This window comes from Neolamprologus multifasciatus, chromosome 8 (assembly GCF_963576455.1).
Source record: "Neolamprologus multifasciatus chromosome 8, fNeoMul1.2, whole genome shotgun sequence".
Lineage (NCBI taxonomy): Eukaryota > Metazoa > Chordata > Actinopteri > Cichliformes > Cichlidae > Neolamprologus > Neolamprologus multifasciatus.
Genome location: NC_140446.1, coordinates 4,664,949 through 4,692,413, shown reverse-complemented (window position 1 = coordinate 4,692,413; position 27,465 = coordinate 4,664,949). Strand labels below are relative to the sequence as shown.

The 27,465-nt window shown below is 41.7% G+C and overlaps 1 protein-coding gene across 2 annotated transcripts in view; it reads left to right on the top strand.

Annotated features, from left to right (window-relative positions):
* The window catches only part of LOC146512267 (rho GTPase-activating protein 44-like), a 52,085-nt gene extending 27,697 nt beyond the window's left edge, over positions 1 to 24,388 (top strand). Inside the window, exons 11-23 of one of the 2 annotated variants that reach the window (XM_085169352.1) lie at positions 647 to 758; positions 3,213 to 3,294; positions 3,391 to 3,471; positions 9,339 to 9,452; positions 10,297 to 10,388; positions 10,504 to 10,684; positions 15,034 to 15,051; positions 17,118 to 17,309; positions 17,792 to 17,848; positions 18,066 to 18,599; positions 19,981 to 20,096; positions 21,643 to 22,026; positions 24,049 to 24,388. In XM_085169352.1, the coding sequence (XP_085025478.1) occupies positions 647 to 758; positions 3,213 to 3,294; positions 3,391 to 3,471; positions 9,339 to 9,452; positions 10,297 to 10,388; positions 10,504 to 10,684; positions 15,034 to 15,051; positions 17,118 to 17,309; positions 17,792 to 17,848; positions 18,066 to 18,599; positions 19,981 to 20,096; positions 21,643 to 22,026; positions 24,049 to 24,206 (2,121 nt within the window). In that variant the 3' untranslated portion in view covers positions 24,207 to 24,388. The remainder of the gene's footprint in view (positions 1 to 646; positions 759 to 3,212; positions 3,295 to 3,390; positions 3,472 to 9,338; positions 9,453 to 10,296; positions 10,389 to 10,503; positions 10,685 to 15,033; positions 15,052 to 17,117; positions 17,310 to 17,791; positions 17,849 to 18,065; positions 18,600 to 19,980; positions 20,097 to 21,642; positions 22,027 to 24,048) is intronic. The other variant, XM_085169351.1, reaches the window with a different exon arrangement.
* Positions 24,389 to 27,465: the final 3,077 nt, after the last annotated feature.

Sequence of the window (27,465 nt, the reverse complement as noted above, 5' to 3'; positions counted from 1 at the left end):
TTCAAAACACGCAAAAACTCAGTGAACACAAGGCAAGGAGACACACAACCATCAGAGAGAGTAACATTAAAAACACACCAGGTAATTAGGGAGATGGGAAATACCAAGGAGCCCAGCTGCAACAAATCAGGTAAACTAGACTGGAAAAGCACAACAAAATACCAATGCACAAGACAAAGGCTACCAAAATAAAACAGGAAATAACTAAACAGAGGAACAGACAAATACTTAACAATACACGAGGAACAGCAGGGAGGCAGAGTAAACTGAACGGAGGACAAGCGTAGATATAAAAGTAATAGGAACAAAGCAGAAAAACACGACAACTAAGAAACAACATGAAGTGACTACAGAACAGAACTTAGAAGCCCAAAACTCAAAACTATGGGTCAACCACCCCACACCAGGGTGTTTTAGGAGGGCGTCAGTATCAAATGGAAGAAGGCTTTATTGCTCAGAGTGCTGCCCTGTGACTCAGATAAGAAGTAGAGCATAGATGGATGGATGAAATGGGACATGACACCTTTAATTCTGAAAGCTGGACTTTTAATTTAACATTTGGCATTTACAACACATAATAAATTCAGCCTGTGTAATTCTCCTGCTGTTGGAGTTAAGTGACCTTGGCTTCGTTTCTGTGTCTCAGGGTTTGTTCAGAATCGCTCCCTCGGCCTCCAAACTCAAAAAGCTGAAGGCGTCTCTGGACTGCGGAGTTTTAGACGTTCAAGAATACTCCGCAGACCCACACGCCATCGCAGGTGAGCTATCAACAACACTGCCACATACCTAGACCTTCTCCCTGCCTCCTGGTTGTACATCATCTGTTCCCATGACAACTGATCATCCATTGAAATTTGCCTCACAGGGGTAGATTTATGAGTTGGCCCCCCGTTGGCTTGTTGGAGTCTAGTTTTTGTACATTTCTGTTATTTTCCTTATGCTGAGCTACCCTCCTGTTGCCAATGAATGAATCTAATCATAATCAGGCTGCTCGCATCAAAGAAACATTTTTAATCCCTTCTGCTGCCTGTCTTTGTTTCTCCTGCTGCTGTTTGCAGTAAATTTCCTCTTAAAGGTTATTATGAAAGCCTTACGCTGGTGTGACACAGGAACTTTAGGCTCGATTAGGATTCTGTGGTGACTGCTCGCGTGTCTGCAGACAAAGCAAAGTGTTTTTCTTCCACTTTCAATAAACTATCCAAGAAATGCCCAGTGATAAATTCCAAATATAACTGGGATTAGTGTCAGACAGATTCTTCATCTTCTGGAGAGGATGCAACAAAAAACGTCTTTTTGTTTCTGTCACGTATTCGCTTTTAAATCTGCACTGTGACAAACTACAAAAGAAAGAAAAGCTTTCAAGCTTTTATGACGCTGTTATTGATCTCTTTTTTTTTACTGCAGCAGCATATTGCTGTCGTCAGATGAAAACCATACATCTCCAAATGAAAAGCTTTTTACGAGCTGTGGAAAATATTTTTATCTAAAAACAAGTGCATTTTTCTTAAAATCATCACACCGACTGTTTTTTAATGGTAAGCATCCTTTCAGCACAGAGAGGTGTCTCGCTAGTAATCTTTCTTTTATTTCTAAAATGACGAAGCTCTCAGTTATAATCATCTGCAGCATTTGTAGTAAATTATTCGTCAGTGTGTTTTCAAAAAATTTGTTTTATGTTCAGTGGCTTCTTTGGTTTTCTTTGCTGAGGAAGTTGCCGTACTCTCCGGATGTCCTTGTGTTTTTGGGTTGTTTTTTTGCAAAAGAATATATTTATTTTATTTTGATTTATTTTTTATATGAGCCAGATCATTTAAGTCCTCTGTTTGTTTGTTTGTCTGTTTTTGGTCGCCTAGCTGTCGTACTACTGTTGGTAAAATGTGTCTTAATTGTTTCATGACCAAACTATTAAATCTTTGCTTTTACAAACAAACTGAAAACCTCTCTGATGCACAGTGAAGATTTTAATTTCTCAGCCGAGTATGAAAGTAAGAAAAAAAGAGTCATTTTCAACCAGTGCAGAATAATGCAGCATTAAATCTCAATTTAACTCACAGCTCACCGGAGCATGTGGAGAAAATGTCCTATTCTGCGCTGTATTCCCCTTTAATGGTCCCATATTAAACTGGGTCAGCTCCACCAGCAAATTTAATTCGTCCCACTGTGGAGGAGGAGGTGGAAGCCCTGGTTCAGTGTAACTGCAGGCATTTATTTTGCACCACCTATATGTATATGCATATGTATACACAGCTGTTTGTCGTCTATCTCTCTGGGGAATGGAAGCGGCAGGCCAAAGAGAGAAGACGACACGTCAGCTGTGTCCTTCCTCATCAGTAAAGGAAAACTCAGTTCTGGTCGGACGGAAGCTCGATGTGGATTTGTTTAGTTTTACAGGATAGCTGCGTAGACCAGTGGGACTCATTTCTGGGCACTTAATGGGACAAACCGTGCACAGACAGACTTTTCACAGGCACATAAACTTTTTCTAGTCATGAAAACAATCATTTGATTTTGATTTTCTGTTCTGAATAAACATGTGTTTGTAATTATGGAAAATCCCACTGGCTTTTTGTCATGGGGACCAGAGTAATGGAGACTGCTGGCAAGGAAGGCCTTTCAGCCTGGAATTTGAATATATACACATCACATAAGATGTGCTCCTATATAAAGTGATTTAATCTGAAATCTTACTGAAAATAGCAGGTAGGAGATGGTTTTCACTGCTGAATATTACAATTTCTCTGTAAAGCGTCGTTTAAACATTTGAAGCGTGATCACAAGCAGGTTTTAGTGATGGAGGCAAGGGAAAGCAGATTTAATGCCATTGTGCAGTGAGCTGCAGGAAATTACGCTCACTCTCATGCAGTACATACGATCAGATCTGGGCTCGGCTGGATCAGACCGAGTCCACGCTGAAGCACTAATCATGGAGCAGATGGTTGCTTCAAAACGTTTACCATCTTTGTTTCTGTTTCTTTGTTTATTTCTTGATAAACGTCTTTACTTTCTTCATTTCCTTCCTTGCCTGTTTGCTATCTTCTTTCCTTACTTGCTTCCTTTTACTTTCTTTCCCGCTTTTCCTCTTTGCTTCTCTATTTTCTTGTTTTGTTTCCATCTTTCTCCCTTTCTTTCTTTCCTTCTACGGTTGCTTCTATGTGCTGAAATACACAGGTACAGACATGTATTTACCATGGTTCTTGCTGTGCTCTCTCCAGGTGCTTTGAAGTCCTACCTGCGCGAGCTCCCTGAACCATTAATGACCTTTGAACTCTACAATGACTGGATCCAAGCCTCAAAGTGTGTATCATCTCAGACCATTGTTGCCATCTTCATGTTAAAGACATTTCTTCTTCTACTGTTGTTTTACAACCAATCTTTCATGTCGTCCTGCAGCATTCAAGATCAAGACAAGCGCCTGCAGGCTCTGTTCAATGCCTGTGAGAAACTCCCTTCAGCCAACAACACCAACTTTAAGTGAGTCGGCGTTTCCATGTTTCACTCCCCTCCTGGTTCTCTCTTTTTTCATATATGGGCCAAATAATCTGGTTAAACAGCTGAAACCTCCCAGTCAGGCTCATTTTGGTTTTTTTTAACTGCATATCGAAGGAGTCAGGTCTATTTTCTGCCTTACCTCCTTATATAACTGCATATAAGACTGGCTGGCTCTGCCTATAAAGAGGAGTTCATTTAACTGAAGGAAACCACCAAAGACATGACAAAGTGACCTGATGGTCAGAAATAGCTGGGCCAAAATGTTCATCTCATTGAGTCCCCAGTCTGTCACCTGTATCTTTGCTGACTGTCCCCGAGTGTTTCTGTTGCATCTCTAGTGTGTAAAATAAGTTCAAAGAGAAATCTTTAGAAAAACCTAAATCAAAATTGCTTTGCAAAATAAGCCAGCACCAACAACTGCAGTTCCTCTAATGGCCACTTGAGGAAAATGCCAAAAGGCAGTCAGTCCCCGCACGATCTGATATCCTCGTGTTGGTGTTGTTCCTAGATCATCATACTAAAGGTTGTTCCAGGATCAACATTGCAAGTGACCAATCAGAATGTTGTGATGTCATACTTTTGCGACTTCGGAAAAACCAGCGTAAAACAAAAAACTGTACTTAAGCTGCGAGAAACCGCCTTTGTCCGCCGATCAACGGACCCTAACCCTGACCCTAACCCTAACCCTTTAATAAACGCTAAGCAGAATTGATATTGTCCTTGCAACATTGGAATTTCATAAATGCACGAATGGGTTGGTGCGCAAAAGAATAACCTCACAATAATGTGATTGGTCACTTGCAATGTTGAACCTGGAACAACATTTTCATGATGATCTGGGAACAACACCAACACGACGATATCAGATCAACCGTCAGTCCCCACAGACTCCCATGTTAAAATGCCCAACTTTAAAGCAGGAATATGTTTACAACCAGCTGTGGTCTCAGGGCACAGTTTCCCCCAGTTATGGGGAGTTATACCCCCAGTTATACCCAAAACGGTATGAGGGCAGCTCAGTGGTTTTAATTGGTGAGGAGTTGTTGCCAGTTGTTTTCTCCTGAGCCTCATGGCTGCTAATTAGTCAATGAACTGGACTTTTACAGAGGGTTTGTGCCTTTTTTTTAACATTTTAATGGAATTATCCAACAAACTGTTTGACTTGCTGGGAAGAATAGACCATCCAAGACATTTGTGACTCACGTATAGTTACTGAAATTCCAGTATATTTATGTGATTTAGGCTAATTAGCAGGTATGTGTGTTTATGTATTGCACATATTTATGTAGATTTTATGAGTATGATTGCAGTTTGCAAAAAAAGCTAGTTATTGATAATTTAGAAGTGCAACTTATTGTCTAAATATGGTCACATCTGGCTCCAAACCACCATCATGGTGACCAAACACTTCCACAATGTATCAGAGGCTAAGCCCATCTTTTTGGTACAGTCTAAGATCAATCCCCTCAAAATGCCCAAATTTAGAGCAGAAATAAGTGTCTTTGCCGCCAGTAACACATTTCTTTTATTGCTGTTTTAAGGCTTTAAGTTATGCACTAATGAGGACAACAGGTTGGGAGCATTTTGTTTAGACTAAACTAGAGTACACTAGACTATACTCTTCTTTGACCAGACCTAGTTTACTGTCACAGTGGCCAGTAAATGGGAGTGAACCCACAAGCAGACTCAAGTGGACACAGAGATAAGATTTAACAAACTTTATGGTTAGATTACAGAGAAATCGAAAAAACGTGATATGGGAACGTAGCACGAGTGTGTGAAGTGGGGGCACTGTAGTTTCTAAACTAGAGATATATGACATACATCCTCAGTACGCTTGTGGCAAAAGAGGCAAAACCAAATATATTTTTTGTAGCAGGCTGTGAAATATGCTTATTTCTCTTCTAAATGGAGGAGATGCAAAGGTTTTTGTTTCACACCTGTTTTTTAGCCGTGATTAGCATCCGTTTTAATATCACTGATATCTGTGATTGGGCCTCCTTCTATCACTTCACTATTGGCAACTATATTTATTTATTTTGACACTGGAATAATGTTCCTCAGAAACTTGAGCGTGAACCAGAAACAATACAGATAATACCATTCTGTAGATCAGAGGGTAGCTGTGGAATCGGGAGATAATAACTCGTAGCTATATCGCTTTACCTCTATTGATTCTCGAGGATTTTCTTCTTTCATTTTCAGTCACTTCTTGGTATCTGTTTGCTTCCTGAAAGCTGAAAAATGATTTCCAGCTTTCAGGAGGCTGATTCATTGTGCGCTACTTATCACCACCTGCCAGAAAAGAGAAAGTCTGACCTTTATGAAACAGTGTGGAGAAAGAGGCGTTGCATCCCAGGTGTTGGCTGCTGGATTAAATGCAGAATGCTGAAAGGCTTGTCTTCTGATCAAAAGAAGAAAGTGGAAAGGCCTGACAGAGAAAGGGAAGAGAGGAAGTGATGGTACAGAAACGAGGAGAGCGAGGTGCAGCGGCACTTGTCAGCATCATCATCGAATCGCACAAATGCGACGTATTTTTAGACGGTGCTCCTCTGAAGAGACCTGTCAGGCCTGTCCAGATGATTGCTGTTTGCCGTGATGAGCGGCCTGATGTTCAGCTCTGGATGAGTCATTCAGCTCAGCTACAGACATCCACCAGCCCATCCATTTCTGAAAACATCAGACACAGAAATGGTTGGCTGCAATAATAAGCTTTGCCTCAGTGTGGTTCGTGCATTCAGCAGGCACGCAGTTATCATTCAGACTGCAGCTGTAACACTACAGTATCTGTTGTTTGAAACTGACCGGAACATATTGGGATGGATGTAGCCATCATTATGTTTTTTTGAGCCAGAAGTGATCATATTTTGGATGAGAGTGTGGGCTGCTAACTTATCAGCAAATGCCAGCATGCAGGATACAGCTGTATCCATAAACTGTGTGGGAATAATGCGCAGAAACATGTATATAGGCTAATATAATGCTAATACACCAAAACTGAAACCCGCACAGAAACTCTTTAAGGTGCTCCAAAAGGCATCAAAACGAGGTCCAGCTTACAAAGTTGAAGGAGAGGTGGGTTAGCACATCTCAGTTGGCTCCAGCTGCCTGTATCACAACCAGGTAGTGATGTGTCGGTCGCAAATGAAACGGCTCTTAGAGCCCACTCTTTGAAGTGAACGACTTTCTCTCACCCTCTCTCTTGCACTTTTTTTCCGCTTCACTCCGCACGCGAGCCTTGTGCTTGCGCTGGGAAGAGGGGGGAGGGGCAGTAGTTACACTCTCAGTAGCACAGGAACAGAGCGGGAGGGAGCCAGGGACAACAACATCACATTAGAAAGGTATAGTAATCATCCACAACTATTTTCAGTTGCGGATGATAAAGGATTCAGAAAGTTTATTGATGCAGGCCCATATGACAGAGAATGTGCATCTTCTTTTTGTTTTCATATTTTTTCATATTTATATTTAATTGTGTTGTGGTTTGCAGTGTTTAGTGTTTAAAAGGAAAAAGATGAAAATTTAAATAGTTAAAAGTTGAAATGTAAATAGTTGGTTTTTATTACATTTTATGTGGAGTGAATAAATAAAAGTATATTTATGGTGGCCCCTAGAGACAAAGCACGTACAAACTCCAAAACATGTAAAAACTCCAAAACACGTACAAACACAACAGAGGTGCTCCAGGATGCTAGGGGGTAGTGTTGAGCTTTTGTTACCTAGTGACTACACAAGCCAGGAAGTACCAACGACCAGATTTGGTGTTTGGTAGTAACAGGTAAATTAACTTTTTTTTTTTTTTTTTTAATTATTTGAGTATATATGAGTGCTTGTGCATAAATATACAAACAATACACATATGCTTTCAATTGTGTAATTTAAGTGCTCTAGGTAGCTCTGTTTTGGAAGTTCAGTTAACGCTAGAAATGTGTTTTGGAGTTTGTGCGTGCTTTGTCTCTAGGGGTCACCGTATATTTATATTTAAACATATATAAATTAATTAAAGCAGCAAAACAACCTGAAGAGCCGGCTCTTTTTAGTGAGTCGAGCCGAAAGAGTCGGTTCTCTAAAAAGAGTCGGAAATCCCATCACTACAACCAAGTAGCACCAACAGTGTTGGGGAGTAACGGAATACATGTACCGCCGTTACGTATTTAAAATACAAAATATGAGTAACTGTATTCCGTTACAGTTACCGTTTAAAAAGGTGGTATTTAGAATACAGTTACTTTATTGAAATAAATGGATTACACAGCGGTACTTCCCTGTTTCATATTGTGGCGGGTCAGGACTGTTTGGGTTTTGTTTGACAGCTACGTTCTGTTGTTCCAGGCGGCAGCGTTACGGTTGCCATGGTTACAGGGTGACGCTCTCTCTCAGCGTGTTTCCTGGGTGAGAGCGCGCCTGTTGTTGTTGTGCTAAGCTAATAGGCAGAATGCTACAGGTATAGCTCTAAAGAATGTAGCCTCATGGGCAGTGTAGTCCGTGCTGCAGGGAGAATGGACTGCCATACCGTTATGTGTCTGTGAGCGAGGGAGGGAGAAAAAGGAAAAGTACGAGCTGTCATCGAACAAAAACGGGAGCTGGAAGCATGTAAATATAATAATAACCACTGCAGCCAAGAAGAGTGCCTGACGAGCCCAGTTGTAAGTAAGCTATTAAGACTCGACTGTACACCGTGTTCGTGTTTTCCTCCAAAAACAATAAGTTCCGTTGGAGCAGCCTTTCAACGCCTCTCTGTCTCTCTCTAGCAAAGTTGACCCAGACAACAAAGTAAAGCTATTTTCGGCTATGAGCCCAACACAGAACCCGCCATATTAGCCAGAGGTCCTTTACTACCTTCTGAGTCGCTAAGTTGGCAACACTGGCAGTGTAGAAAAATCGAGGCAGCCAGCCGGTGTCTGTCCAACCAATCAGTGAGCTCCTTACGTCACACCTCGTGGCTAATTTGGATTGCTTCGAGATTTTGGAAATAATGACATAGCTAATCCAATAGATAATCTGTTAGCTAACCCACTAGTTAAGACCAAATCTTATCCATTTGCTAACATAATAGGTAATCTGTGAGCTCACAGGAAAGGGAAATGCAGTGAGGAAATATATTTTCAAATGAGGAGCAGAATTGCCATTTAAATGCCAGAAATAAGTATTTAATTTTTAAATCCATTTACTTTTTTTTTCCAATTGTATATCAAAAAAGATTGTGAAAATCAGTTTTTAAATTTGGAATTTGAAAATGGTTTTTGAAATGAGGTTTTTATTGAGCGTTTAATACTTTTTTGTGAAATTTTTTTTGAAGTATTTATTAATGGATTAATAATTCATTTTAAAATGTTGATTTATAAATAGTGCTTTTATTTTAAATTAAACGATTAAATAATAATTTTGCTTTGGTAATGTTTAATTTTTGTTTTACATGTTTTACATATGCGGGCGGCACGGTGGTCAACACTGTTGCCGCACAGCAAGAAGGTCCTGAGTTCAATTCCGCCATCAGGCCAGGGTCTTTCTGTGTGGAGTTTGCATGTTCTCCCCGTGTTTGCGTGGGTTCCCTCAGGGTACTCCGGCTTCCTCCCACCGTCCAAAGACATGCAGCTTGTGGGGATAAGTTAATTGATTAATCCAAATTGCCCATACGTGTGAATGGTTGTCTGTCTCTATGTGTTAGCCCTGCAACAGACTGGCAACCTGTCCCGGGTTTACCTCGCCTCTCGCCCTATGACAGCTGGTGTATCAGAATATTTATAGTAGTAACAGTTTCATGGTCTAAATATTTAGATAGAGAGGTTGAATGTACATTTAAATTCTGTTTTTATTGAATAATCTGTTTTCTGCACCTTAATTAACAGGTATTTAATCAAATTCCTGTCCAAACTGACTGACTACCAGGATGTGAACAAGATGACGCCTGGAAACATTGCTATTGTCCTCGGACCCAACCTGCTGTGGACTCAGAATGACGGGTAAGTGATAGCAGATGCATATACATGTGGCTTGTTACCTTATCCTCTTCTGTGTGATCATAACTGAACACAAAATGCTGGATCTTGGTACCAGTGAACCATGGAAACAAATCAGCTCATGATGAGAGGAAGCGTTGTGCCGTGTGTTTGATTTGATTATTATTGTGCACTTATTTCATCCCGCTATCTCATCCTAATATTTTCACATCATGAATTATGCATGTGCTGAGATACCTTCTATAACATGACTTGCAGTTACAATTTAATTATGAAGTTAAACAAACAAAAGCAAGGGCCAGATTTAATTAAAGGCAAGTGAAGTGAAGTCACTTTGTAATTGCTGCAGGTTTTATCATGCACTGCCTCCTGCTCGGCCCTTAAAATCACTTTTTCATGCAGTAATTTGATGATTAAAGGTGGCAGACAACGAATGAAGGGACTCAAAGGGATTCTCTCATTGCAGCTCAGTTTCTCTTCCTCTTTTTCCTTAATCCTTAAACATGGGCTGCTACTAACAAAAAGGCCTGCAGACACACAACTTCATCCACAGGAGACTGCTGTTATTATACCATATATATTTAGGAGAAAGATGATGACTTGGCAGTTTTGAATAGGGTGAAGGACGTCTCCTTTTATATCTCTGTGTAAATCTTAAAACTTGTCATCCCCCTTAACTTTTAATTAGTACTTTAATAGCCCACAGTTCTGAAATGATTTTCTCATTTTAATGCTTTGGTAATATCATGAAAATGTGCTAATCACCCTCTGTGTGAAATTCTTACAGACAGACAGACACTTCTTCCCCCCCAATTAAAAAAAAGTGTGTCTTCTCCGTTTGCTCCAGGAACATCACGGAGATGATGACGACAGTTTCCCTACAGATCGTCGGCATCATCGAGCCCATCATCCAGCACGCCGACTGGTTCTTCCCAGGAGGTGAGGAGGGGAAAAGAAGAGGAAACAGCCCTGCTTTGTTTGTTCTTGAAGTCTTAAAATGGCATTTTAGAAAATAAAATACTGAGTTGTTCCTGTTTCCTTCTGTCTTCGTTAGAGATCGAGTTCAATGTCACAGGAAACTACGGCAGCCCCGTCCACACCAACCACAACGCCAACTACAGCTCGATGCCGTCTCCAGATATGGATCAGATGGATCGCAAGCAGAACGACCAGAGCCGGCGGCCGCTCAGCGTCGCCACAGACAACATGATGCTGGAGTTTTATAAGAAGGACGGGTATGACTCTTCTGTGTCTCTTAGCGATGCATTTCAGAGCCCGACCGATATGTTGGCAGATATTAGCTATTTGCGGATATTGGTACGGGCATTTATGACGGCTGAAAATTATGAGAGTTGATCTTGTATGATTTGTTTCAGAAAGCTCTCTGCAACTTCCCACTGGCAGCATATATGTTTGAAACACAACAATCAGCAGATCCAAGCAGAACGTAAACAAATAATTCACAGAACAAGATTACTTTTAAGCTGTACTGTCATAGATTCATAGATAACTGCACATAACAAATATATTAAATTTTTAAATTGCCAAATATTGATATTGGCCTTAAAATCAAGCATCAGTACATTTTTAGCACATTAAAAACAGTATTGGGATTAGGCCTAAAGTAAGAATGCACATAATCTTAGAAACAAGCGAGAGAAGCGTTACAGTGTACTTTTAGTCACTGCAGATCTGGAAAGATTGGCTTGGGCAAGTTATGAAAGTGTAGGTTAGTACAGAATATACACTCACCAGCCACATTATTAAGTACACCTTGCTACTACTCAGTTGGACCCTATTTTTTCTTGCAACACTGTCTTCATTTTTAAAAGCATAGATTCAGCCAAGTGCTGGAACCATTCCTCAGATTTTGGTCCATACTGACATGATAGAGTCACAGTTTCTGCCGATCCAATATGTGAATCTCCCGTTCCACCGCACACCAAAGGTCCTCTACTGGATTGAGATCTGGTGACTGTGGAGGCCGTTTAAGTACAATCAACTCACTGTCATGTTCAAGAAACCAGTTTGAGATTATTTGAGCTTTGTGACCTGACATCTATTATTAAGGGATGGACATGATCATTAACAATACTCAGGTATGATTTATGTGTTTAAATTACACTCCGTTGGTCCTAAGGGAATTAAAGTGTGCCAATAAAATATCCCCACGCTATTACACCACCAGCAGCCTGACCTGCAGGATGGAGCCGTGCTTTCGTGCTGTTTACTGCAAAGTTGCAACAGAAATCAAGACAACATTTCTCTGTTCTTCTATTGGCCAATTTTGATGCGCTGATGTAAATTGTAGCCTCAGTTTCCTGTTCTTGGCACTCAGTGTGGTCTGCTGCTAGAATCAATCTGCTTCAATGTTTGACCTTTTGTGAGTTCAGAGATGTTCTTCTGTGTCCCTCGTGGTTGCCTCCCTATAAGCTCAGGGTAACTTAGCCGATTTCCTCTGACCTCTTGCATCAACGAGGCATTTTTGCCCAGAGAACTGCCGCTCACTGGATATTTTTTGTCTTTGGTCTTTTTCTGTAAATCCCAGAGATGTTTGTGTGGAAAAATCCCAGAAGATCATCAATTTCTGAAATACTCTGACCAGCTTCTCTGTCAGCCAGTCACAATTTCGTTCTGGCTACTCGGTTTGAACTTCAGCACATTATCTTGACCATGTCTACCCGCCTGCATAGATTGAGTTACTGCCATATGATTGGCCGATGAGATAATTTGCATTAATGAGCAGTTAAACAGGTGTGCCTAATAAAGTGGCTGGTGAGTGTCTGTTGCAGTATGATTTTAATATGCAAACAAATATAAACAGTTTATATGTGCACAGACTGACTCCCTAAATAAAACTGTTTCTTCAAGCAGAAGAAATAAAACTTCCACTGATTCCACCTGTTCAAACCTGTCTCTGAATTAATTAGCAGTCTTCTCTGCGTACACTGTCATCCAGCTGACTGACAGCTAGAGACATTTTTTCTAGACAAGGCCACATTGAGGCTCATAAACTTTCCACACGACTGCTTCCTGACAGGGTCGGACGTGTGAAGTAAGAGAAGGAAAATTCCCCAACGATTACACAAGTTTGCCGTGAGAAGTGACCTCAGTGAGAAGCTCAGTTTCACTCTGAGGTGGACAGAAAACGATACAGTTTCACTCTTTATCTACAGGACCTGCCCTCCAAACTTTTCTCTGCAGCTCACTGAGACGTCTGGAAGCGAGAAAGAAAAAGACAGAGGGTGAGCTGACATTTAGTCTGTGAAATGAGCAATCCGACAATCCTCAAACTGTGAAGAGGGATTAGCTGAAAACCAGTCAGTCGCTTTCTTTCTCTTTCACTGTCTGAATCTGAGCGTCTTTCTCTAATGCTTTAATACACCCATGGTCTTATCAGGGCCTTGGGGGAGCCTGAGCTCTGCAGCCCAGGGGCCACAAGTAGCCCGACTAATTAAACCTGGACCGTGTGGGTCGGATCAATAGAGCTCAACTTTCAGTAGAAACAGTCCTTAGAACCAAAGGCTGTTGCTCCACTAAAAGAAAGTCTGCTTTTACATGAGTGCTCTTTAATTTCTTACTTAATTTATGTCAGTCTAATAAGTTAATTAATATTTAGATGCTAAACTTGCGGCACTTCTCTGCAACTCTGGGAGAGCAGGTGATGATTAGACAAATAGCCCAACATTCTTCTTCTTCTTCGACACTGATAGCACAAATTAGATCCCAGCTTGGATTAAAAAGCAAGAATCATTATATTCAAGTTTAAAGGGCACCTATTACAGCCAGTTCCAGCCCTGTAATCTTATTTTTGGATTCTCCTGGAGTAGCTTTGCATGATTCACAGTTCAAAATAATCCTAGTTTGTCTTACCTCAGCCTTGCTACAGCCCTTCTCTTCATCCTCTGTCTGAAACTCACAGTTTGAGCTCCACCCATTTTCTTCTGATTGGCTGAGCCACACAAACAGAAGGTCTGAACAGCAGGTGGGTGGAGCTTCCATTAGACTAGTTGTTTTATTTTGCAGTGTGCTGAAGAAGTGCACTGCAAAATAAAACTTATGATACTTATGTTTTGTTACACAGCACAACCTGATTGATAGCACTCAATCACTGAATCAATCACAAGAAGTGCAACGCTAATGCTAGATCACCACCACTAAGCTTCTATGTGCACCACAATTATCCTGAATGTTAATTTTGCTTGTTTAGCCGTTTATCTTCTGAAGTAAAAGCTTCAAAATTCATGAGTCAGGTATTTACTATGTAATTTTTTGCAATAGAACAAAATAAATGTTCAGAGCTACAAAAATTACTACAGAATGTATTAAAGCATTAAAAAAATGAACATTTTTAGAACTCACTGCCTGCGAGTTCAGGGAACAAGAAGTGCAAAATGCTAACTCATTTCCAAGTTTTAGGACTCATTCACTCTACTGAGGTCTAAATAGAGGTACTTCATGATATCTGCCGAGTTGCAGGATTTGCTCCCAGAAGAACTGCTTGAAGTCCTTTAAGCTGGTGATGCTCTTTAGCAACATTTCCAAATTCCACCTTTATACTGGCTTCATACTGGCCAAGGGTTGGAGAGCAGCCATGATGGCTCTTCTAACATCTGCTTATATATAATGTATGACGAAGCTGGTTAAATCCATAAAGATTTTATGCCTTTTTAAGTCTCCTGCTGCCCTGTTACAGCAGATCTTAGGACTCCTCCATCTGCCAAATCCCACTTTAACCCCTACTGATGTTTGATGACTTGTTGGGATCTTTTGGGAAAGTTGGGAAAACTGTTACAAAAATCTCAAAATAACATCTGTATTTCGTGTAAACCGATAAGAAAGACTGATGCTGCATTAGGGTCTCTGTAACCTATAGCAAATTGTTGCTATGGGTTACAAAACCATCTTTGTTAAGGTTTTCTCTGCCACCCTTATATTTAATGTTGGTAATATAAATCTTGTTCACTTCTTGATTTTGATGAGAGAATTGATATTGAAAGACTTGCCAAAGATCTGACTTATGGCTGGATTTCCATAGAAAACAGATGTTGAGAGTTCAGAAATGCTGCCTGTTGAAACACGTCCTTTATCGTGAACTAAATCACTGCTGGTTGTGACTGGGAGTGAAAGTCTGTGCAAAACTCACCGAAAGATCCTTCATAAAACCTGTTTCTTCCCAGGCTGTGTGTACACGCTTGGTAATATCAGTAGAAATGCTTGTTATTGCTCAATCAGAGACCAACAAAAAGGAATATCAAGACAAAGTGCCAGTCATTTTTACTTTGTGTTTCTACCACTGCAGAGAAACCACACTTACTAAAGACTCGCTGCAGCTGCAGGAAGCCTCTCGCATGTTTTGGGGGATTTTACTGTATCCAGCAGGGAAACATTGACCTGATTAAAGCTAAATTCCTCCTTAGTGTTCGACATGGTTAAAGCCTCGATATTTCACTCTTCTCCTCTCTTAAAGCGTTATCCTGTTTCACTTCTTTGATAACAATGCTATTAACGAGTCCAAGCGGACGAGTCTTTCGTGGTCTCTGCTCGTGTCCTCACTGTGCTTGTCTCTGTTTTAACACTGCAGCATTAGGAAGATACAAAGGTACGGTATAGCTCCTTTTCCTCCACTCATCCTCTTGTCACTCTGTTCATCATCTGTTCGTCTCAGCTGCACGTCGAAAGGAGCCGTCTCTCATTTGTCATGTGTCTGAGTGTGTATTGCTTCATAGGGGTGTGTGTGAAATTATATATTTGGACTCCTGTAGTTCAGTGTCTCAGCAGAGTGAATAAACAGGCCTGTTTCTCTTTGTTTACATAAGTAAGAGGCATCTTACTATCAGTTTCTGATACTGAACGGACTCGTTCAGCCTGTGGATACAATAGCCTCTTTTTGCTTATCTCACCTGACTGCATAGTTACAGTTACTGTTTTTGTCTTATCGTACTAATTGAGGGGTTTTTGTGGTAATCTGTTTGAAATGGAAGCCAGTTAGTTTAGCTGGAGTAAAACACTATACTTTTTACTGACCTCGCATTATCTGTGTTATTGTCTAAGTGCAGATTGGGTGGGGGGACGTCTGCTGCTTGTGGTCAACCATCTATACAGTGTGCAGCCTTTCAGTAATTAAATAAAAAGCTTTTCGAATTAGATCAGCCCTCCAGCACAGCTCTGCTCCATCAGCCGGAGTCAGCTGTCTACATGTGATGGAATTTTTCTTTCTATTGTTCATTTGTCCAAAACGCATTTTAGACTCATTAGAGGATACTTCTTTTAAACAACGGAAAACTCAGGAGGTTTAGTGATTTATGACCTGCAGCATCGCCCTGAAAAGTTAGTTTACTTTTGTGTTTGATTTAAGACAACACTACTACTACACTAGTAGTAGTATACGTGTGTACTTATGGTAAGCGTATAGACAAAGTATCCAACTTGAGACAGTTATTGACTTTAAAGTAGCCACCTTGACATCACACGTAGTTTTGAAGTACAGTAGGTAATGTACCAAGGTTTTCCTCTAGTTTACTTTAAATAGGGCCAACATTTACAACATAATGCTGTATTTGCTAAGAAACAAAGTGATTCAAAGCATAAACTTGCAAGGAAAGGTTTTACTTTTATAGAATCTGACTTCTGTTTGGATCCAGAAGAGTCGCCACCTGCTGGCCATTTGAAAGAATGCAGGTCTGATGCATTGGCTTCACTTTCATATCTTTTCATATCCATCTTTTTATTTTTATTTATTTATTTTGTTTGTTTGTATTGGCTTGTGTAGATTTCTTTCATTTTTTGAATTTGTTACCAGGCAAGGATCACCTTTGATATAAAATACATAAAACCACATTTGGTTTTATACAGAAGAAGAGCAGCTAAGAAGGGAGTGGTGGGTGGATTTAGTTACCTTGGGCCTGCTGTGCCATATTAAGTTAAACTACCTCAAACCCTAAGAAGATTTGACAAACCTTAAGTGTGGCATCGATCTTCCTCAAACTCTAGACAGCCAAGAGACCTATATGAGATCGATCAATTCTGTCTTAATGACACAGGAAAGTACATGTGTAATTAATTAGTTTTCCTCAGTTAGCAGAATCAAGCCCTCAGTGGGATAAATGCATTAAAAACCCTGCAGAATTCACTGGATTAGCACCAGCCGTCTGAATTATATATAAGTTGAAGCCCTGAAACAACATACCGTTCTCATCAGGAGACAGTAGAAAAGATGGATGTAGCAACTGTGATGTCACGCACTGCTTTGCGAAGTCCTGCTCTGGCCTCATTTCCTTAGTCCTGGATGTTTCCACTTGCATGCAGCCATCAATTAATTCTGCTGATTTGCACTTAAAATGAAAAGGACGGAAACGCACATCCTGTTTCATCCAAACTACTTTTTGTTTGTTGAGTTATTTAAAATATATATTAGTTATTTTCCATCATGTTGCAGGAGAATGTGTTGTTGCATGCTGGGAATCGTGTGAGTGAAGCCGAGCGACCCCACCTGCTCGTCTGGGGGTCAGTCTTTTTTAAATGCACTGATATAAATGAGAGATGGGAAAGCCGATCCCTTTTACCCCCCGGATGATGTGTTTTGGGTGTGGAAACCTGACCCCTGAACTACACACAGACAAACACGCCCTTTGACTTGATTGGCTGTGCATCTCTGTCCCACTGCAGCATGGGTGTCAGGGTGATGGACACTTCTTGGGTGTCGCGCAGGGGATCGTCGTCTACGCGTAAATCCTTGTCCACGCCACCGAGTGTGCACCCCCCCACCCCACCCATTGACGCGCTCATCCCCGAGCAGCCTGGGGAATTCTCAGCCTCCCCCTCCCCCACCCCTCCTCCCACTAGCAGCGACCGAGCCAGGTAAGGCAGTTGTGGCCCCACCCGTCCTCCTGTTTCCCCTCCCCACCCCTCCTTTACTCCTGCTCCACGCCCGCGCACACACACCTGCTGCCGCTGCTCGCTCGTCACCGCGTCTGCTACCGCGCCCTGCAAATGACACCCGAACTGCGCTGTCTGCCCCTTCAAACCCCCACCCGCCCCACCTCCACCCCTTGTTTTCTTGTCTGTCGTTCATCCTCACCTCTGTGTGAACCCACCCTGATGAGGCATGTCATTTAGAACTTCTTTTCATTTCAACATCTCCTCACCCCCTGAATTTCCCGAGTCACGCGTGGAGTTAATTTTCTGCCTGAGTGGTGATACTGCATATCATGTGAAGATTTCACTTCTACTTAGGGCTGGGTTTAACCAAAATGTGTTGAAAGGTTCATCCACAGTTCAGTAGAAAACTATTTATTGCTGCATGTGCATGGATCACATCTCTATTTTTCTTTTGCCATCAGTCCGAGCATCATTAGCAGCATAACGGTCCATTGCCGCAGGAGCCTGCAATGGATGAGGTGGCTGATTTTCTGTTTTATTATTTTGTTTTCTTTGTGCTCTTCCCCTCCTGGAGCCTTCACTTCACTGTCCCAACAACGATTACTCCTCACCTGATTTTTTTCCCCTGATTTTTCCCTCGTTATGGACCAAACTTAAAGTTTCAAATCCACACATCCCTCGTCCTAGAACTAATGAATTCATCCGCTTGAATCACTGATATTTCTATCATTGCAGTTCAGACGATGCATCCTCCAATTGGTCGGACTCCTGTTACGCCTACCCCTCCCCAGAGGAGGAGAGGCCGCCTCCCCCTTACCCCTCTTCCTCTTCTTCCTCCTCTTCCTCCTCCTCTTGCTCTTCCTACTCGCTCCCTCACCACCATTTCCGCACCCGAACACCTCCGGGTATGCGTCCCGTTGCCCCCAGCCCCGAATCCGTGCCCCCTGGCCCGTCCCCTCCACCCCGCCGCACTGGGTACAGCCCGCCCCCGCTCCCTCACTCCCTGTGCCCGTCCCCTCAGCAGCTTGACGTCAACTCCAACCCCAAACCTAACTCCCTGCATCTGCCCAAACCGGCCTCCCCGTCTATTGCTCCGCATGGGCCCCCGTCCGAAACGAATGGCTCCTCCCTTTACATCAAACCCCCGCTCGTTCTCACTCGTCACGATCTCTTCCTTGGCTCCCCGAAAATCCCCAGCACCCCTCTCCCTGCTCCACCTCCATGGGCAGCCTGTGCCTGTAGCCGGGAGAGAGGAGCCAAGCTGACGAGGTAAATACAGAGTCCTGCTCAACCCGCTCCCACTAACACAAATCACACACAAATAAGGAGAGGCCCCCGCAGGGACAAGGAAGCACGAGAGAGGGGTGATTTTTTTTTTTTAAAAAGAAAAAAAGAAACTCCCTTCAGTGCCACCCTACTCTGTGTCCTATTAACTCGCTTGGTTTGCAGCTGTCACTTATAGAAATCAAAGGATTCCATTATCACATCCATCTTTAATTTTGCTGCCATGTATGCAATCCATAACTTTCCATGTGAGCCGGGTATTCAGGAGCCTGTTGCCAGGCAACAAAGGAAATCCAAAGCTTTCAGTCAATGATTATAAAAGTCGGCGTTAATGAGTCAGTGAGATTTTGAATGCGAAGGCAATGATGTATGCAGGAGCAAAACAGCACTGTTTGATATTTAAGGAAACTCCAAAAAACATCTGCTTTGGTTTACAGCAACATGTTAATATGAGTTTAAAGGGGACCTATTTTGCTTTTTTTATACATATTTGCACTGATAGAGAATAAATAGTTTCCCCTTATATAAGGTTGCATTACCCATCTACAAGCTGATTACCAGCAACCATTAAAAGAAGGAGGAAGTACACACTGCTAACTACCACATGTCAGTCAAAACCAAAGACAACCACAGTCTCATAAAGCGTCCTTTAAAAAAACATGAGGTCACAGTCCTGTAAGAGATGTTTGGAGGTGTTGAATAGTCAAATACATCTTAGTAAATATCAGAAAACATTGCTATCTTCTGCCGCTTATAAACAGATTTGAACAGCAGGTGGTCTGTCTGCTCTCTCTGACATCATTCAGAGCTAAGAGCAGGAAACACTGGCTGAAACAGGGCAGAAAGTAAGTAGTAGTAGTATCACAGATATTACTTTTACATATGCTGACCTCATTAATTTGAAACTTCATCCATGTTTAATATAAAATCTATATATCGTATCAGCATAATAGCTTCCCTTTGAATGCCGGATGCTTCCATGCCTCGTTTGCTGAAGAGTGAAAGTGTGTTGAGGCGTAGCTGAGGAGAGTCAGTCGATCAGAGAGTAAACTGGTTATGTTTTGACCTTAAGACCTTCTTCCCATTGGCATTCTGGCTGCACTGTGCTGTAGGAGTAAGGAGAATTTATTAAGCTGTCAGGATATGTTTGAATTTTCTTTCCTTCTTTTTTTGCTCAACTGTATAAGCTACATGTCCATCTGCAACAGTGGTCACCCGGACAGTTTGAATTATGGCTGCTCTCATATATTTTCCTCTTTTGTTTTTAGAAAACAAAGAGATTTATGGAGGCAGGGTTAGTAAATTACAGAAGAAAGCATATCGTAATGTGTGTGTTTGTGTGTTTTGTCCTTCACTCTCTCCTCAGTACTCTGAAGAACAAGGAGCTGTCTCCAGTGATTGGACAGAAGGGGCTCCAGGGAGCAGTGACCTCTAGTGGACAGTCGCAGCTCTCTGACCACAGTCCGCACACCTTGAGGAGAGGTAATACAACTAACTGGGCATGTATGACAGGGAACTCAGCTTGTCTCAAAAACATGGTAAAAATAGTAAAAGTAATGTCTTTTGGGGATTTAAAAACGCTGCACCTTGCCCAGTACTGTGACAGCAAAAGAAGATGCAGCACACTGTGTTCATTTAGCTGTCTCTCAGGCTCTAATAGAATCTGTCTATTAGTCAGTGCTGTGAATGAGGTCATTTTACGTTACCTCTCGTGTGGAGAGGATGTAAATCTGCAAAAGTGTGTTTTCATTCATTGTTTCCACTCTGGTTGCTGCACAAAAGAGGGGAAAAGGTCCTTGGAAAAACACATAATAACTGACTGACGGCTGCAGTAGAGTTTTATCTACTAAAATATCCTCAGACTCGAAGGATAAGAGGGCGATGTTTAGTTTGAAGAAATAAACTTGACTTGATGCTGTGTGATTGAAGGGTTTAATTAAGGCAGGTATTATAATTAATGAGCAATTTGATGGGTAAATTTGTCTGGGGAACTTCAGAGTTTATTAGACTGAAGACGAGGCGAGCGTCTCTTTTACACTAAAACTTTGATTTCACACATCACTTGTCAGAGTTGGCCTGTGAAAGAAATTGTGTTTTATATGATTTGATATGTGGGAAATTTGACCAAAAAATAGCTTCATACAGAAGAAAAGAATGACAAGAGGTCGCGCTCTGATGAAGGTCACGATGCAGAAACATTAGTGCATTTGTTAATATGGCCAGAACATATTAAACATTTGAATTACATTGACTTTGGTTTAGCACCACACACTAACACACCAGGACATGCATCCTTTTGCGTTAGAAATGTAATATTTCTAAGTTATAAAAGCTAACTAGGGGGTGTACTTTGAAAATCTGACATTTCTGGGAATCCTGATAACTGCATTTATTTTGTAAAACTGATACAAATGTGATAATCCTGTTAAACATTTTATTTAGGCATCTTTTTCGTAGCTTCCCACACTCTTTTAAATTACTTTAACTGAAAAACAAAGATGTCAGATTATGCTGGTAAATTCCTAAAACTCTTTTATTTTGGAAATATGACTTTGGTACATCCTGATAACTTTTTCGTGGCTAACAAGGAGCTTTTATGTTGGAAATCTGGTACTATGAAGCATCCGGATACATTTCTATGACTAAAAAGTGATTTTTATTTTGAAATAGCATGTCAAAACATTTGTTTATTCTTAAAGCACACTGGTTGCTTTTATTTCAGAAATATATATTTGTTATCATGGTAACTTTTTTTTTTTTATAACTGTCAGCTTTTATATTGAAGATCTGGCAAATTAAAGCAAATTTCTTTTACTTTGGAAAAATGGGCATGTCAAAGAAATTTTTTTTCTTTTATGTTGAAAATCTGGTACTTTAAAGCATCACCGCAGATTACTATAAAAACTGAACACTTTTAATTTGACAAACAGACATGCTAGCAGATTGCTAAATGCCTTCGGGGGCTTTTATTTTGGAAATATTGCAGACCCTGATCATCTTATGTTCTTTCTTGGTGGTCTCTCTACAGCAAAGAAGCTGGCTCCGATCCCACCTAAAGGCCCTTACTGCCCAACGGGAGCCATGTCCGACCAGTCCACAGGTCAACCGTCTCCAGTCAGCCTGTCTCCCACTCCTCCCAGCACCCCCTCCCCATATGGCTTCAGCTACCCGCAGGGATATGCCACCATCAGCTCCCCGGGTCAGTTGCAGATGGTCACCACCCCGTCTCTGTCCTCTCCGCCCTCGTTGGCTGGGACTCTCACCAAGGCCAGACCGACCCCCAAGCCGCCCCGGCAGAGACCCAGCCTGCCTCCTCCTCAGCCTCCATCCACACCTGGCACTAGTCCCCAGCCTCTGGAGCACTCATCTGGGCTCCTGGACGGTCTTTCTCCTGGGGAAAGCATGTCCACTGGTAATGCTAAACTTGACCGTTTTTTTTAAAGCACTTTGTGTTCGTAATTCTTTTTGCTATATGTAGATTTGATAAATAATATGCCATAGTTTGACAAATATTATGAATTCTTATTATTTAAGTTCATGTACTTGGATGTATATGCACTGTTTTTGGTCTTTTCATGACATTTATTGGCAATAATGATAGATGTAGGATAACAGCTTTGGTGTCCTCCATCAGGAGAGGAGTCGTGTATTATGCATTTGTTTGCCTCTCCATCACCTGCAGGTTCTAATCATGATTTTCATGTAATTTCTTCCCCTCTTATCGTCTCACCTGCAGCGGTATGAGGCGAGAGGTTCAGTGTGATTCTGTGTGTGAGAGGGACTTTTAGGGTAAGCAGGAGTTTCTGTGCTAAAGCCTCCCTTCCCCTCCTCTTCGGTACCCTCAAACCCCAAACATGGAGCCGCCTGCTGACATGCTCACAACACAGTGAAGCTGCCAGTAGATGCAGGTTTAAGATTATCCGCTGCTCTACGGCAGCCTCACTCATATGACCATACAGGCGCTGTGTTCAGTCCACCTTTTACTCATTTTGTTGGCCTTTGCATGGTGGCTGAGACTGATGCATGGCTTACATGGGCGTGCATACCGGACTGTCCACCGATCCCAACCTGTCCCGCGCTTAGGATTCCCACCCATAATGCCCTGCTCCAGCTGCCCCTCCTCTCCCTGGCTTCATCTGTCACCCCACCCACACACCCCTCACGCTTCTCACCGACTCCACCTCTGTCCCTCAGTCAGCGCACTTCCTGTCTGCACCAGTTTTCCATCACATGTTGTGCACTAGATGTCTTCACTGTCAATATTATAGTAATATATTAAGTACACATGTACTGCATGGCATACTAGCCAAATTTCTACCTACCTATTACTATATTACTATATATACTATTATATAGGCAGGTAAGCACAAGCACCAAAGGTCTGTAATATATGAAGGGAGAGCTCAGCTTATCCAGGTAACTTCAGGTCTAACCCGGGGTTTTCAGTATTATGTAGGTTGTTTGCCTTTACTAGGTATATTACCATGGTAACATGGCGTAGACCTAACCTGGATCGAAGCAGAAAATGTTTAAAATTAGACATTAACAGTTATGAAGTCACCACCTACTGACCAATCAGTTCTCTGTAAAATAGCATCATGTTTCCTTGAGCCTCTTGATTGTAAACCATCAAATTTTTTAGTTTTCTTTTGTGGGTTAATATAGGCTAAACCGTGTTTTTTTTAGCAATTGTTTTCCAGTCTTACTGATAAAAGTGTCTGGTCGGATTCTCATAGTTAGACTGATGCACGCCGGGGTTTAGCCTGATTGTTGACGTTAGGGTGAATCCAGATAACAGAAAGAGATCCTGGGTACGCTGAACTTGCCTTGCCTCAGAAGCCATGACCCTTTGTTGCCTGCTTGCTTGCAGTGGATAAAAAGAGCTTGTAAACTGCACAGATATTGTTTGGATTTTGTTTTGCCTGCATATATTAAGTCCATGTGGTACATCAGCAGGATTTTGATTTTGACAAATAGCCACAGGGTTCAGTGACAGGAAATCTTAATTGTGTTGCATAAAATGCTAGTTTGGTCAAAATGATCTAACTTTATCGATAGTTAGTGTTTGTTGTGTCATTGTCCCCGCTACACAGAGCTAGCTCCACACAGACACAAGCTCTCACATTTTTCAAAGTCATCCAACAGGCCAGATTGGAGTCTTCTCTGGGCCAATTCTGGCCCCTGGGCCTCATGTTTGACACCCCTGCCCACCATTAGGGAATGGTGATGTTCAACAGCCACATACACTTTTTACACTGTGAATCCCTGTCATGCATTTTTAATTTATTTCTTCACGCTTCCAACCTTGGTTTGGACGTCTGCTGTGTGTGACATCATTCAGCGCTGATGAATCACATCTGGAAGGATCTTTTTCTCTGTTTGCACGGTTTTTATCTGTCTGCTTATCCTCTGCTTGTTCTCTCTGCTCTGCCAGATTCCCTCTGCAACTTGGACATCCCCGTCATTAACATGGAACTGGACAGTATTTTTGACTTGACGCACATCTCCCCCTTCAGGAACTCAGTGGCACAGCTGGAGTCGGCCAACAGCAAAGAGGACTCGGAGGAAGAGTCTGAGAGCACAGTGCTATGACGCCACCGAGTTCCCCCACCCTCTCCGTCAAGCTACTGCTGTGCCGTCTCAATCATTCATTGACCTTTCACCTCTCCAGCTGCGTTAGCTTCTGCCTCAGCTGCCACCTCTGGACCTCCTCACCACGCCTCACCTGTGCTCGATCCAGAGGGGCCAGCGCGTACAAAATAACAGTAAAATAACAGTAAAATAAAAAAATCTGGTGAACACACACACACACGGTTTTGGCGACAGTGTTGTCAGGGGAAGATTTGACATTTTGCATTGGCTGGATGTTTGTTTTTTTTAATTTAACTTAATGTTTTCTTTTTCTTTCTGCCTTATTTGATTCACTTGCAATATTGCCTTTAACCTCACTCACACGAGACTGGAAACAGGCTGCTGGGAGGATGAGTGCTCTTTGCTGCTGCTGCTGCTTTTCATGAGTGAATTTCAGAACAAACTAACACATGTATATCTGTCCTGTTAACGTCCTTCTCTCACCGTTCATCTCCTCTTGGCTTGAAACGCCTCTGGCCCCGAATTTCAGTCCCACTTGAGCGTTCACTGTGAGTGTGCCAGTGTGTCGTTTTGGAAAGCGCGCGCGTGTGTGTTTTGCTAGTGTGCGTGACGTGTTAAGTGAAGTGGTAATTGTATTATATGATGTTGCACTGTCGGTGTCGTGGAGCAAAAACAGGAATGAATGTTTTAGATGTTTAGAAGTTAACTAAGCAGGTTGGGAAGCGGTTAAACGTCCAATCACTCCTTTCTCTTTATAACAAGGCATTCAGTCAGGATATCAGTCACTGGATATTTATTGTTTATACTGTACATTTTCAGAGTGTATGATACGATTAACAATCTAACTCAGATCATATTTTGTATCCACGGGAGAGCTATATAGTTGATGCTGTCAGGGAGCTATAAAGTATATGAGATACATGCTGTAGTTTATGAAACGTCCACCAGTATGAAAAATGAAAAACTCAATTGTGTTTACTCAGAAATATTTTTTGGCAGGACGCAAAGCCGAATTTCATTTTTCTTTGTCGAGTTAGGCGTCATTTCAGTTTCAAGGATGTACAAGTTTGTAACTGTGAAGCCTGGAGTGCATAACCACATCGTTTATTTTTTAAAAATAAAATAAACTTCATCCACATAGCAGTAGCGGCGGCTCTGAATGGCCAGCTCTGTGGGTGGGGTGCCCTGTGGGGTTTTCTTGTGTGTTTCCTTTGTCACGAGACATTAGACAGAAACCTATTAAATATTAAACATTTTGCATTGTTGGCAGTTTGCTGGCATGTAGTTGTCCTCTCTTTACTTTTGCTGGGCTCATTGCTGTGCTGTTCCCACTAACTGTTGGTCAGCGCATTAGCTCGATAGCGATTCGATCCTTGTCCTCAAACACTATGCTAAATAATTTGGCAAACCCAGATCTCCCAATTTCCAGGTTTTCTGGTGGGAAATCGAGGAATTCTGCAACCAGCCAAGAGCTCAAATCTGAATAGCGTCTGCTGGCTTTGGGCAAAGGTCGCCTCCCAGTAAGACATGCCAACAACACTTCACTTAGGAGGCATCATAATCTGAACTCCTCCTAAGTGGTTAACCTCCTCATCCTGACTCTGTAGATTAAGGTCCCAGTCGCACAGGCCTAAAGACATGTCAGTGATCCCATGGTACCCACCGGTCACTAGGGAAAATTTGTATTCCCCAACTGGTTGCCAAATGGTTGCTAGAAATTGCTGGCAGTCTCTAGGTGAAATTGGTCAGAAAGAGGTATACGGTAATGCACCAAAGACCACCTCGTGATTGCTTGTGATTGCCACGGTTGCTGAGCAGTAATGAAACTGGAAAGTGGGATGCAGAGTGGAAATGGAGATCATTCGCCTTCAAAACAGTTGAAGTAAAAAAGGCACGACTTTTACTTTGATGGTGAACAGTCTGTTTCCTTTTCACATAGGAAGTAGCATGCGCTTCACTGCACTCTGAAACCCATTTGCATGCTTGTGTCATGCAATAATAATTTAGATCAGAGGTTATTGGTGCAACACCCTCTTTGTGACCAATTTCACCCAGCGATTCGGCCAATATAACTTTTTCCTTAGCGATCAGTGGTTGCTAGGCAGTCATATTTAGGCATGTGTGATTGCCGTACACCCTTAGCAAGCAATATCATTCAATTCATCTGTTTTTCTTTATTCTTTTTAGCTCTTTTTAGCTCAGTTTTTGGTCTCCACCACTTCATGAGAGAGACATATCTGGCTCTTTAGGTGCCAAACACTCCATTAAATGCACCGGCCAGATGCTAACTTTGTGTTTCCTGTTAGCTTAGCATATGTTGTTTGAAACAACACTGATGAAACCAGTAAAACTGACACAGAACGCAAACAACAGGTGGAAAGATGCTAAAAAACATCACACTCCAGGATTCATACAGTGCAAACTTGTATTGACATATTGAACCATTCTTGGGAAAGAGCAACATCCCTGACACATTTAACATCCTATCATATCGTAGCAAAGCCAGAAAACAGTCTAGAGACACTTTCAGAAAAAAGGTGCTTGGTCTCTTATAAATAAGCACAGTTTTTCTGTCATTTTCAGCCACATTCACATTACAGTTTATAGGAACCCTGCCTGATGATGCTGATATTTTTGGTCTATCTTAGTGAACCAGAGGCAAGTGCAAAGATATGTGTGTATATGTGTTTATTTTGATGAGAGTATTTATACAGATATATTTCTGAATACTTTTTACTTGGTATGAGGAGCTGTGGTCGTTTCCGCTGCACATGAATCTGAGGAATTTTTTTTCAAGTATTCAAACGTGGGACCAGAATTGCTCTGCTGCCGCATCAAAACCTTTTCAGGAATCGCAGGTTCAGTTTAAGAGGAAACTTGAAAATCAGTTAAACTGGAGTAACAAGGTTTGTGTACGACAGCAGTAGTTTGCTATTTGCCTTGCGGTGGGTTTTTGTTGTGACCTATCCAGATTTATACGACTTTCCTTTTGTCCTGAGAACATCCACTACGCATGGCCTCAAAGTCACTGTGCTGCTCTACCTGTGTCTTTCTTTAAAGCGCGATATCACTCACAGGACTCTTGTAAATACCGAAGCCTCTATACAGTTTGTTCTGTATATACTGAAGGGAGAAATTCATATATATATATATATATATATAGATATATACAAATTCTGTATTGAAAAGGCTAAATGATGATGAACATCCATACTATATGTATAATATTATAATGTTGCTGGAACTAGCACAAGCCTAA